This window comes from Helobdella robusta (assembly GCF_000326865.2).
Source record: "Helobdella robusta unplaced genomic scaffold HELROscaffold_9, whole genome shotgun sequence".
Classification (NCBI taxonomy): domain Eukaryota; kingdom Metazoa; phylum Annelida; class Clitellata; order Rhynchobdellida; family Glossiphoniidae; genus Helobdella; species Helobdella robusta.
Window position 1 is genome coordinate 1,650,487 of NW_008705512.1, and position 14,640 is coordinate 1,665,126.

The 14,640-nt window shown below is 31.3% G+C and overlaps 2 protein-coding genes across 2 annotated transcripts; one reads left to right on the forward strand and one right to left on the reverse strand.

Annotated features, from left to right (window-relative positions):
• Positions 1 to 1,983: 1,983 nt before the first annotated feature.
• HELRODRAFT_166085 (hypothetical protein) lies at positions 1,984 to 11,334 on the reverse strand (the record flags this gene model as incomplete). Its single annotated transcript, XM_009033112.1, has 13 exons — positions 1,984 to 2,826; positions 3,530 to 3,714; positions 3,896 to 4,097; positions 4,243 to 4,323; positions 4,532 to 4,681; positions 4,983 to 5,243; positions 5,406 to 5,749; positions 5,877 to 5,969; positions 6,276 to 6,701; positions 7,292 to 7,542; positions 7,612 to 8,003; positions 11,027 to 11,158; positions 11,266 to 11,334. The coding sequence occupies 13 exons, from the start codon at positions 11,332 to 11,334 to the stop codon at positions 1,984 to 1,986; spliced, it is 3,429 nt and encodes a 1,142-aa protein (XP_009031360.1).
• Positions 11,335 to 13,326: 1,992 nt separating this feature from the next.
• On the forward strand, positions 13,327 to 13,939 carry HELRODRAFT_166086 (hypothetical protein; the record flags this gene model as incomplete). Its single annotated transcript, XM_009033113.1, has 2 exons — positions 13,327 to 13,509; positions 13,763 to 13,939. 2 exons carry the CDS (start codon positions 13,327 to 13,329, stop codon positions 13,937 to 13,939), a joined length of 360 nt encoding a protein of 119 aa, XP_009031361.1.
• Positions 13,940 to 14,640: the final 701 nt, after the last annotated feature.

Sequence of the window (14,640 nt, forward strand, 5' to 3'; positions counted from 1 at the left end):
ACAGTTATATTGTTCGGGCATGAATTTAACAAAATGTTCGATAAATCTGCTCTAATATTACAAAAACCAAGAAGAACGAAACACAAATTTTGAAATAAATTTATTAACTTAATTCACAATTGAATATCACAAAAAGACGATGGTAATGTTTTATGGTGTTAACAAGACAATAATAATGATGATAGCAATATGTTTAAAATAAATCAATAAGTAACTGAATTGATAGTGATTTGAGTAACTTGTGTAACAGTTGAATGTTGCGTCAAAGGAAATGGAGTCAGACATGCCACCTTCCAACTGTATATTTCATGCAGTTACAACAGCTGATTAGTAAAACGTTACTTTTAAAAATATATATTTTTGATGATGATTGGCGGCCATGATGAGACAACGGATACGGCGTTTGCAATTACAAATATTGCTTAAGTAAATGTAAATCGTCATTATATTGAAAGAAGAAGAGCGTTACGAGAATACAAAAACGGATGTAAAAGATTGCAAAGAATAAATGTACTTTTGTAAACGTTAAACAGACGATAAAGGTGACATCACGACAGTATTTTAACTAGAGATGATGACCACCTGAATGGTTGGATATGTCGAGATTTACGAGAATCATGATTAGTCGGGGAGTGAGGTTTGAATGCAGTAACGTAAAACCACATCAGAGTATTTCAGCAGTTTGGTCTATTGTTGGTTTAAAAGCTCAAAAAAATAACAAAAACATCAGATGGACGGTGAATGAGACTTTAACAGTAGTAAGAAAATGAAAAATGATTTTCAAAATACAGATTGTTTGGATATGTAACTTTAAAAATAAAATAAATTCAACGAAATGTCAAGATGAATAAAAACAACTCATTTGCCCACCCACATTAAATGAAATCATCAAAATGTCTTCGAGAAACATTCATGTTGACAACAAAGCAAATGAAATAGAAAAATGTAAAGAACAATACGATGTAATATTTTAATTTGAAGTGTGTTGCATCAACAAAAACAAATCTGTATAAAATATGTAAAATTAGAAAGATATGTACAATTTGATGAAACACATTCATTTAGGTAACAACGGCATACATTGGTGCGTAAACAAATTTATCCGTGCATAGCAATCTTTGAATAGTAAAATAAATCTCTCATCTACCCATGCGAAATGATTGAAAAGATGAAACGTTAAGTAAGTTAGTGGAGGATAATAAAAATCAAAAAATTTCCTATCAGCACTTTTTGTTTGTTTCTTGGTTGATTTGTTTGTTCTTTTCATTAATTTTGTTTACAAATGAAACAAAATAGCTTATCGAAAAACATATGCAAATGTTGTATTATAATCTTACCTCTGATTGTGGCGTTGTGTTGTATTGTAAATTCTTAGATATGATCATTAAAAACAGAGTGGATGTAAAAAAAATACATTGATGTTAGCTATTAAAGTAAATGAATCAAAAATCATATACGCTTCCAAGTAAGCTGGGTAACTGATACATTCAAAGAAAATTATGCAGTCCATAAAAAATAATGTGCGTGTATGCATCATCATATGGTATCATCATGTTGTTGTTCCTTGTTCCTTGACAGGCAGAAGATATCAGATGAATTAAGTTGTCTGTGTAGCAAACTTTACAACTGAATGTACTAGACATGGCTCGTCATTGCTGTTCGTATATCAGCAAAGACAAAATCTGTATCTACATTGCTTAATTTATTATTTCAGTAACTAACACATACAGTCTGTTCAGCTATGTAATGATTAAGAAATTTGTTATAATATATTTCACTCCATTCGAAAACTTTTTAATGTGTCATCATTCAATCAGTCAAACAGTAGTTATTCTGATGTGGAAAATTATCATGTATATAAAATAAGTGAACATAGAAACACCATTCATTCACTTCACTTATAGAGGTTGATGTTAGATTAATCTCACTTCAACTGCATTATTTGTTAATAACCTGTAACTGAAAAAAAAACTTCAAGATGCGTCACTGCATGTAACTATGCCTGTTGGCGTAGTATCTCTGAATGTTGTTGCTGGCTTTCTTTCTGAATATAGGAACATTACTATCAGCTGCAGTGTTGTCTTCACTGTCTCCGTTGTTCACGTTGTTGTTGAAGTCGTCAGCGAATGTGGATAAGTTTTGGTTCGAAGCAGTTTTACTCGATATGTAGTTCAATTTAGAAGAGCCACTGAAATCAGAAAATTTGCGACCTGTCATATTCCTCGTTGATTGTTTGTTGTCGTTGGAGATGTTTGATGGCTTGTGCGATTCGTTGTTGCTGATTGATGGTTTTGTTGATAGATTGTTGTTGTAGTTCAACAGCCTGCTACCAGCAACTGCATCACTTTGGTTGAAACTGTAATGTTTCTGAATTTTTCTGCTTGTAACTGAAGTTGGTTCGTTTGTATCTCTATTGCTTACTAAATGTTGTGTGGAACTATACTGTTGTTGTTGTGTCGGTGGTGAATAATGAAGTTGCTGGTTTGTTTGAAATTGTTTTTGCTGTTGCAACTGTTGATATTGTTGCTTCATGATTTCTTGTGGAGTGGCAGGTAGTGCTCTTTTGAAGGAGAGCTTGTTGAATGTTGTTGTCGTCGAGCAGGATAGCAGTTGTTGTTGCTTCGACATATTGGGTTGCTGACTCATTGAAACTCCATATGGAGACATGTAATTTTGTTGTTGAGACTGTTGTGAGAAGGATTGCTGTTTGTTAAATTTTGACGATGGCATGATACCATCTGAAACGCCAAACGACGCGCAACTTTGCAAACTGTTCTTCAACTGGTCGATACAAGACTCCAACAACTTGTGCATCTCTTGCAATACCTGTCATGTTCATGATGTCAATTACAATTTAACACGCGAAAAAACCAAGAAAATTTTAAATATTTTTTATTAGTGGATTAAAGATCAAAAAGTTCTTTTTTAGTATTTACAAGTTCTTCAAACTAAAAGTTCTTCCAGTTTGCTACATCTAATGTTCAACAAAATCACTTTGATGAATCATACAAAACAAATAGCTCAGTTGAATAAATGCCTGTGACCAAAACTACAAAACAGCCACAATGCTCTCTCACTCTTACAATCTCTGATTGAAATATTTCCATCTCTTATATACAAATACTCTGTGCTCTTTGCTCATTGGAGACCAGTTCCTATACTGTAAACTTATACTCACTACTCACACACACCACTAAAACTTTTCCAGCATAAATAGATTTTTTTTTCTAATTTTTTCATAAAAAATGGATTTCGACATATTTTAGATTCTGCAATATCTATATCATGTCATGCCATTTTGTGAACCTTTCTGAACATTAATATAACCAACTCATTTACGAAAACTGTTATGTATTATAAATGCAGTCCACGCTAGTGTTTAAGATATACAAAACATGGGAATAGATGAAGAGAATGAGATTAAATACATTATAAAAATTAAATAAAATGAAGACATGAATTCAAAGTCCAGTCGGACTGACACTAAAGGATGACGATCGAAACAAACCTCAAAAATTCATCATCTAACCTCAACTTGTTCCTGACTGAGTATCTCAAAGAAATTATTTTCAAGTCCTCCACCATCAACTTCATCATCGACGTCATCTGCATCGATGTTTCCATAACAGCTGGTTGCAAGTGAAGATGACGATAAGTCAAGTTGGTTGATGCATTTTAGAATTCTTTTGGTTGTTAATATGGTCATATCAACATCTGTGCAATTGTTTAATTTTAAAACGTTTTAATAACTTAAAAAATAAAACAATCAAATTTGAAATGGAGAAAAGTTTGGCAAGTGACAAACAAATGTAAAAAGAAAATCAACGACTAAATAAAAAGAAAGTTTATAAAAATGAAGGAACACAAATTTGAAGTAGAACTGGAAACTGCCGACCTGATATTGACTTGATGAACGAGGGACAAAACGAATGAATGTCAGAGACAGTTGATGTCAGGTGATTGAAAATAGTGGCAACTCGATTGACGTATCTATAGACCAGGTGGGAGGAGGAAGAGAAGGAAGATGAAGATGATGTCGAGCGACGCATCATTGTCTCCAGAGAACTACTACTTAGTAACAACTTCTGCATCTCCATCTTTTATGTAAACAAATTTCTAATTAAAATCTATTAAACAATTTTGTCACCTAAACATATTACAATAAAGATGAATAATCAATTATGTAAATAAATGTATATTTCCATCTAATTAATAAACTAATTTGATTGCTCAGACGCTGACTTGAATTTGTTTCACAAGAGCTATCAACTGTAAGATGATGTTCAATAGCTGGTGAATGTTCTGTGTCAGGGTGACTTTGGGCTAGAGATATTTTTTTTAAGTTTAATCATACTATAGATGAAAATAATTTTATCCAAAACAAAAACTAAAATATATCTGAATTAATTTAAAAATTGATTTCCAATTAAGATATCAAAGACTAATTCTAAAAAATAAACAATAAAATTTTTCATTGACTATGAATGCATATATCTTTGTAAACATCACAAACCTAGGGTAAAATACAAACCTTGTTCACTCGTTCGTCGTTCATCAACGTAGAAACACATTCAAGTAAATCATCCAACTGTTTGCCTATGAAGAAGGAACTTGTTTCAACCTTCTTCAGTAATGCATCGTCACATCCTACCAACAACCAATTCATTGTATCTTGCGAGAGCTGTGTGACAAGAACGTAATTTAAAATTAGACATGCACGTTTATGAACTGTATTTAATGAACAAATTAATATTTTTATTTTTATCAATACAATAAACTTCAAGCAATAATTCCTGCATATCGCATTTTTCACCAAATAGCAATAACAATCATTCAAGCTGATTTTAAATCCTATGAAGAGCTAACCACAGACAATACCATTTGATGTCAAAGCATGAAAAACTCTATTTCTTTAGCCAACTTCTCATAGTTCACTGTAAAAAGACTGAAAATTTTTTTAAGATACACGCCTGAAAATTTACCTCTGACCATCTTGAAATATCTTCAACATCTTTATTGTGGTCAACGTTGTGGGTGAGGATGTTGTTGTTGTTTATCATTCTTCTGCCAATATTTTGTATCATGTAGTGCAGAAGGTTCTTCAATTTCTCAAAGTTGAACTTGCTGAAATCTGTTCTGCATCGTTTGCGTTCGTCTTCTCCATCTTCTTCCTCATCATCACCATCGTCATCGTCGTTCTGCTGCTCACCAACATCAGCTCGTTGCTTGTCCAATGACATCACCTAAGTTGAAGAAATAATAACAAAATTTTCATTTTCAAGCATTAATATACTCATTCAACTAATCATCTACTACCTATTCAATCAATCATCCAACACCATTTAACTAGGCATCAATGCATTTCTCCATCCAATCATTCAAATTACATATTTTAACCCATTAACCTTCCAAAGCATTGAAAACCCTTGAAGCAGATCACTGAAGACAATTTTCTGTTCATTCAAAGAATCGACATCATTATCAGCACTGCCAATACTGTTGCCATCATTATCATCGCTGAGGGTGTCTGAATGTTTGTTGCTGTCGTTGAAACAGCTGTGATTCAAGGAGCTGTTGGAAGATCTCATAGTTGAGTGTGAGTGAGCATCAAGCTGCTGCTGCTGAGAATGATGAGGATGAGTAGGATGATGTTTGAAGATGTGTGGCACCAGGAAGTCGAGGATGTTCAACTGGCAGATTGCGTTCATGCATGGCTGCATGTTCATCTGTTCGTTCATCGGACTCAAACCTTAATCAAAATCATTTCATTGTAAAAATTATATCTTTCTACCTAAACAAATCTGCCTACCTTATTTTAGTTAATTATGTCAAAATAAAATAAAATCAGAATAAAAATATAAAAATAGGAAACAAACCTTGGCTCTGAAGTGATTGCAAGCATGACACATAAGCAAGGATGAAGTTGCAGGAGTTTAGTGCTCTGTCGTGCATGTCAACCAACTTCACATCTGTTCCATTCAATTAATTTTGTAATTAATTAATTAATTAATTAATTAATTAATTAATTACAAAATAATAACAACTAGAAATTTTTCTCACAGAACTTCAGTCAACTTGGTAAATATGTTTCAAACCATAAGATACCGCAATATTTTTCACATGAATAATTTTTTTTTAAATGTTGTGTGTTAATAACAAAAAATTATCTTTAAAAACCTGATAAAGATCCAGTGAAATATATCATTATACTTTAATCTTTTAATCATCATCATCAGATCATCATCATCAGATCACCATCAAAAAAACAAAAGTACCTTGTTGTAGGAGCTTAGATGTGAACATCTCACAAGCCTTATAAAACTCTCTATTCAAGCTGCCATCCTGCTTCCGAATGTTTCTCAACCTACTATCGTTGTTTGTTTTCTGTAAAAGAGATTGTTGATTATCAGTCAGTTGAAGGTTGTTGTTGATGTCGTAATTGTTGGTGTCATGTTTGTTGTTGGACGCGTTTCTGAAATTTGATGTCGCCGACTTCATCAACTTCTCTTCTGCTGATGTTGTTCTATTTGATGGAGTTGTTGTTTTTGTTGTTGTCGTTCTCGTTTTGTTGTAGTTCACATCGTCGTTGTTGCTGTTGCAGTGCATGATGTTGATGTTGGAGTCTGAAGACATGAACTGCCTGTTCATCAACTTGTAACTCTTCAACGATTTCGTGCGAGGGCACTTTTGAGGAATGTAGTCTGGTGCGTTCATTGATCATGTGTTTATTGATCATATTTTTGTGTTGATGTGCGTTGTGCTGATGTGTGTTGTGCTGATGCGTGTTAAAAGGTTAAAAAAAGGTTACAGGTTACTCTCTCTATTGCGTTAGCTTCAGAGGTTTCAACGACAAACACACACAGCGTATATGAATACGAGTGCAAACCACGCATCATACACATTGCATATGATAGGCGGGGATCTTTTTGTATTCGAACCCAGTCATTGCAATAGCAAGACCAGGCGCCTTTAACCATTAAGCCATCACGCCGCGTGTTGTGTTCGTGAATACAGTATTTGTGCATATTAATTCAGTTGGTTAAATTCTTATAGGAAACAATTCACCTCTGCCAATCAAACATTTCATGAGTTCATGAAAATTAACAACTAATTTGTATCATTATTATATCAGTTAACAATAAGCATGAGCAAGCTATAACAAAAATTAATTTTCTGTAATAAAGCACTGCCACCAGTTACAATCAATAATGCTTTAGTATTCTCCAAATAAAAGTTCTACAGAAAGAATAATGATGTGATGTGAATAAACAATAGAATGATAGGAGCCAACCAATGAGAGGAGCTCTGTTCATCAGCTCCTCTTCATCCACAAGCAACTTGTTAACACAGTTGTCATCAAAACTGCCTGATGATATTGTTGCAGCTGTGTTGAAGATGTTGTTGTTGTTCTTCACTGCCGGAGTTGAGTTGTTGATGGCTGCTGATTTCAACGTTGGAGATTTATTACTCTGATTAACGTTGTTGTTGTTGTTGAGAGATAGTTTGCTGTTTGAAGCCCTTTCATGTTCATGTGATCCTAAACTTTAAAAAAAGTAAAGAATAAATAAAAAAAATGTAGTTAATAGGACACATGACATGTTCGGAACTTACTTATAACTTTCAATTTTACTGTTGTGATTTGATTCTGTTGAACTGTTCACCATTTGAATGTTGTTGGATGACAATGAAGTCTCTTTAGAACTTATATTTTGAAGATCTGAAAAGGCATTTGATTTGCTTGTCGAATAACTCGTATTCGGTGTATTTTCTGCTTTGTTCAAGTTGAAGTTGATTTTATTTTCCTTGGAATTAACTTTACCCAAGTTGGTTGTTACGTTGTAATTGTTTGAATGATCATTGACTGGCGTGGAAGTGGCATGCTGTTCCTCTTTCGTTGGATGATCCGCCGACGACACTGGCGATGATGAGGACTGCTTTGAAATTTCAAGACAGGCCTGCCTGATCAACTGGTCTGCCTTTTTTGAGTTGCTGTCGGATGGGTCCTGATTAAATGGAAAAATAATTAAACAAATTGAACGGCTGACTTCACAGATTTGTAAATGAATAAGTGGAAAGAAAAATGGATATGTAACAAAAATTAGGTAAATTTTTCAGACTTTAACAACAAATACTTTTATGCTTTTTTTAAATAAATCAAACATGAAATGGTAATAAAATCAAAAACAGATTGCAGCGTTGTGATTGTGACAGCACAGCTCACGTCTAATTACACTCAAGTAAAGTAAGTTGTTTTCACTTCCTATTCAACAATGAATAGTGGTGTAGAACAGCAAAACAGCAGTTGTAACGCAGAAATAATTCTTCATATTTAACTGGTAAATTTATTTTAGGAGCATCTTACAGAACCCTTTTGGGTGCATTTTGAGAGTCTATCCAAATGTTTTGTTACTTCGAATGTTAAGAGCCATATAACATAACCAGATAGTGTCAGCATTGAACTGTGCAAGAACAATTGAAGTCATTTCCTATCAATAGTTCTCTATAAATAAAATAAGCTGAAACATCTACATGTGATTTAGTTGTTTCAACAATGTTTCTGATACAATATTCACATAATCATATATGGTTATTATGTAAAAAATGCGAATTCAATCCAGAATTCATTTAGTGGGTATTGAGGTTGAAGAATAAAAAAAATACGTGGATTGAAGCAATAGAAATAATTTAGTAAGAAATAATGATGTGGCTACGTTACAGGTGGAGTGTTAGTCGGTAAAAAATTTTTGCCGGAGAAGAAATTTTTCAAGCGACCTGATTTAAGAGTCGGACATTTTTCATCGGATTCCGACATCCTGGTTACAAGACTGAAGTGAATTCAAGTTTATAAAACAATGATGCAATAAAAATTTGATGAGAAAACGGTAAATGTTAATTCTTCAATGTTTGCTATTTAACGAATAGGCAGCTACTATTCTGTTCTTCAAAAAAAACAAACACACACTCACTATTTGCATTAATTTCATGTTGAAGTAAGGAGAGATTATTTTTACACCGGAACAAATCTATATGAAATTTTAACCCCGCCAAAATATGATATATGATTAATACCTAGAAATTTGCATCTTGCAAATGATATTTAAAAAGAGCATATGGAGAATTATTCATGAGCAATGCATATCACTAACAAAAAGATTAACAACCGTGAAACAACTTTCATGAACCGTCATCGTAATGCTGTGTTAACATTTAAAAAATTGTTTACAAAAAATAATGTTCATACCTCTACTACTATTTTATTTTACCCTCTTTCTCTATTTCTCTCTATGTCTATTTCTTTCTTCCTTTCTCTCTCTCTCTCTCTCTCTCTCTCTCTCTCTCTGTCTCTTTTCTCTCTCTCTCTCTCCCTCTGTCTCTTTCTCTCTCTCTCTCTCTATGTTTATTTTTTTATCTATTTCTCTCTCCCTTTCTCCTCTCTCTTCGTCTATCTCTCTCTTTGTCTCTCTCTCTCTCTCTCCTCTCTCTCTTTGTAGAAAAATTGAAGCTGACAACCTTTGTATTGTACTGTCATTGCAATAAATATTTATGTACGTGGAAGTTCAACTTGAACAATTTGAACAATTAAATACTCAGTGATTACAGGTTGTCTTATGCCAAACTTAATTGAATAAAATAAGTTTAAACATTGTTACATGTAAACATTTACACATATTACATATGTCACTTGAACATTTTACAGACCAATTCGTTCAAGTTTGTTCTTTTTTTTAATGTTGCTAGAGTTTGCTGGTTAGGAACTTATATGTAGTAATGAGTATATGATATAAAATTATATTTCATGCTGTATTTATTAAAGTAAGATTATTTTGAAAATAATTTCTCAAAAAATATGAAAATAACTTAGTTTGAAAAAAATATAGAATTGAGAAATATAAACAAATAATTTTGCAAGCATTTCTTCTTATTAGAAAAGAACTATATAACACGTTCAGATCAGTGCAGGTGAATGAATGAAACAAAAGTCTGTACTTTTATCATTAATGTTATTAAAGTGCACTATCAGAGGATTACACCTACAGCATTGTTATTGTAGATAGATGTACTGTGCTTCATGTTTCTTGTACTGTGGTTGTAAAGAGATGAAACTACCAACCAGAGTGAGTGTGTTTGATGATGATGGTAGGTTGAAGATGCTGAAGGATGGATATCAATGGAAAATTAAAATCTCTCCTTTGGTGCTTATTGGAGCAAAAATAAATAAATGATGCTCTAGATCAAGAGAGAATAGTAATACTTAAAACAGTGAAGGAAAGTATATAAATGAAATAATAAAAGAGAAAAAGAAAAGAAAAAATAATCAAGAAAAATGAAATTTAGATATAGAGAGAAAATAGATCAACATAGAAGAAATAAAGAAGAAACAATACTGATGATGTGTACCATTTATAAAAAAAATGATTAGCTTAAAAAACACCATGTTCAAATTTGAAGAGATAGAAATAGAAAAAAATCAATGATCACAACACCATTAGAGCTGAATTCGCGTCAAAAAATAGTTATAATGAGCACTTGTTTCAAAGTATTTGAACTGCTACTACCAAATATTTGCCTGCAGTTAAACACAAGAAAGTGTTTGCTGTGGCCTCTATTTAGTTTAAATATTTGGTGAAACACTCGCAATTAGACTTTATTTACTAACTGTACGAAGAGTCCTTAGAAACCAAACCAACCATTTTCTATTCATTTGCAATACAATAAAAAAAACAATCTGATGATAATTTAGAAAACAAAAATGTTTTTGCTTCATGTAATTCAACAAGCTACTCAACTTAATGATTTATAAATGTTAAGATTAGAAATGTTAAGATTAGATGGTTCTCATTAATGATATACAACACAACAATCTATTATACTGTCGGTGCTGGACAATAAGTTTTAAATGACCGGAAAGTAAAACGATGATAATCCACAACAACAATAAAGTGCTGAACAATAAGTTTTAAATGATTGGAGAGTAAAATGATGATAACCCACAACAACAACAACAACAACAATAAAAATAACCTACTTCATACATGAGTTTCCTTAGCACAACTAATTTATCTTTGAATAAATTAACAGGTAGGAGAGATTCAATTTGCAGTGACTTACTGACTATTTTAACACTGGATGAATTCAATTCAGAGTCAGACTCAAAAACCTGAAGCATAATTTTGCAACTATATCCATTAGTTTAAAAATAAATATTTCAGTTTAAATTTTAATATTAGATTAATTAATTAATTGATTAATTAATTTAAAACATACATAATCTTTCTTCAAATACTGGCTAATTTCATTAGCCTCCATTATCATTCTCTTCAATCTGTTATCCATGTCTGAAGTTGTTGAAGCTACTGATTATTATACGTTTCTTAATTGAATTAAATAATATTGCTATGCGAAGTTATGAATATCCTTCTTGTATTGTAGCTAACATCAATTGCAAATGAGTGGCTAACAAGACCAAACCTTTGTGCCTGTAAATGAGTAGCATGATGAATCGGTTGCAATCTCAGATCAATGTATAATCATCTATTTTTATATAAAAATTTAACAAGCCATACAATATTTTTTCTTTTACATGTTATAGCACGAAATAGAATGAAGACCTATGAACCAATATTTAAAAAAGCAAAAAGTTAAAAAAAACTATTGTAATTAATTAACATATAATATTAAATTATAGATATATGTATATAGACATATATATATATACACACACATATATATATATATAATGTGTGTGTGTGTGTGTTGCATACAGTTCGTGGTTTTTTAATAATATATAATATAAATAATATAATATATAATATATATAACATAATATATATTATATATAATATATATAATATATTAAAAAGTATATATGTATAAATCTATATACATATATATATATATATATAATCTATAATGAATACATATGCATGTAGGTTACTAGTATTAAAATTAAATGTTGTCATAAATTATTTCTAACAGAAAAAATTAAAGATAATGAAAATCAAATTTATTATATTAAATTATTATATAAAACGAAATTTAATCAAATTTTAATAAATTAATAAAGTTAAGTGCTAAGCTAATAGAAATTTTTTTCATATAACAGTTATTATAATAGTATAACTTAGTTAGACTTTATTTTTTACAAGGTAGTTCTTTCTGATGGAGTAACTTTTAAATTTTATCTCACCCCAAGACATCTGGTGTCCATTTTTTATTTTCTAAATCTATTTACACCACATAGATTAACTCTATTAATTATAAATCTACTTAAATAGCTGTTTGATAGGACAAAATTGCAATGAAAAAGTTATTAAATTAAAATAAATAATTAGTATGCATGATTGATGACTAAAGTAGTAATGTATTTTTTAAGTTTTCATCTAAATAAAAACTTACAGAGTTATTTCAATGAATAAAAATCAAATCAAATGCTATTTTAATAATTAAAATGCAAAGCAAACAGGAAAAACAAGAAATTAATTTAATAATCTAAACTAAAAAATTGATAAACAAATAATCAAATCTGAATATATCCTTAAAAAACCTGATAATTAAAAAAAAATAAAATTATTTAACTATACTAAGTTTAATTAAATTGAATTTATTACTTTGTCGTTGCTTTTGTTGCGAAATAAATGTTTTAAAATAGAATATTTGTTGTTTTTCTTGTGTCTTCTCCTTTTGACAGTCCTCAATACTGATGAGTTGTTGTCATGGATGGTTTTTAAAAATATCAAATAAATGATGATAAAAGGTTGATTTAGTAATAAAAAATAATGATTTAACGCGTGTAAATACGAAGATGATGGCGACAATGAGGTGATGGTTATTATTTTAAAATCACAAAAACGATATTATTGTTTGGTAATAATAATGAATATTTCATAGGCAAATAAATAAAAACTAAAGAGCCTAAATAGGAGCCAACAAATTATAAACTTAATATTTTTCCGTCAACAAATTATCTAATTGTCATCGGTTATATATATATATATATATATATATATATATATATATATATTATATAATATTTTGAGTTTATTTCATTCTGTTATTTCTTTCATAAAAAACTAATCGATCACCTTTTTAATTAATGTAGTCAAAGTCATTATCACGATCAGATATAAAAAATTACCCGAATGCGATGTTAGGGCAATCATTATGAAATAAAATTTTATTTTCAAATGGTTCAATCGAGATTATTTTAAACAGTACGAATCGGGATTATTCTAAAGAATGAACGGTTTCCAACGCTGCATTTCCTTACTGATTTCATTTTTAATGCTTTTCATTACTATCGTAATGATGAAGATGATGACGAAGATGATGACGAAGACGTCGCTGAATGTTTCGGGAATAGTCCAGAAGTTGGCAGTGTTAAAGACTGAAACTTTTGATATGCAGTGGGACTATTACTCAGATCACTGCCAGCAACTCAACTTGCCTAATGCTTTTTATTTTGAAGAAGATGACAAGGACGATTATGAAGGTCTTGGAAATATCCTAGAAGTTAGCAGTGACAAAAACATGAGAACATTTTAAAAGCAGTGAAGTTACTATTCGGATCTTGCTGCCAGCAACTTGCTCGCTTTTCTTTCTAACAGTAACAATGAACACGAAGTGGTGACAGATGATGTTTCATGTTTTGAGAAAACCCATCCAGCAGGAACGTAGAATGTAAGCTTGGTCTACCTAGATGATGATATCAACGACTTATTGCTGATGAGGATGAGTTTTTTATTGCTGCATCACCGATCGACAGGAATTGGATGTGAACAACAAGTATTACAATATGCATCAAAGCTATCCGTTAGGTCATTCTACACTTAGCAAACTCAATATAAAGAAGGCACTTGCTTTAAGTGCCAACAATATCAATATCAAGATTACAACGGATATCTATGGCTCAAGGAACCGAAACAACGAAAACTTGGCATGATCTAAAAATAAATAACGCAAGTTTCAAGAGCAAGGACCTAGTCTGGTTGTACAACCTACGGCGCAGAAAAAGGAGATACCCGGCAAAACTTTCTCGGAATTGGAAATATTGGAACAAAGTCATTAACAAGATAAACGAGCACAGATGAAGTTTATTCATTTGGACAGGTTAGCCCCTTATTCATCAGATTAAAGAAGTAACGCCTATGTCAGGTACTAACAGGCAAAGGTGGGAGTAATGTTATAATTGCTGGAATGGTCAAAATGCGCTATATTATTTGTTATTCTGATTATTCGTTATCTCTATTATCTATCTATAATTGTAATCTTTTGATTGTAAAAATCTACCGTAAAGGTATATAAGGTCCGCAAAGAGAGAGGTATCTAGCAGAGGTTTGATGCGAAGTTATAATTGTGATTTGTATATATATATATATGTATATATATTTGTTTACAGTTTTGTGTTTCTATTATTTTTGGTATTCAAATAAACGTTCAACAAAGTTTGCGTTCGAAGCAGTTGTGTTCATCTATTGGAAATCTTGAACCTACGGAATAACGATAACTTGTCGATCGTTGGAAGCTACAACACTGGTGTTGGAAATACAGTGATCTTTGAAGTTTTAGCATCGGTGTTGTTAGGGTAATAACGAGCGTCAAAGGTTACAACAATACATTTACTTTGTTATGGTTTTCTTTGCT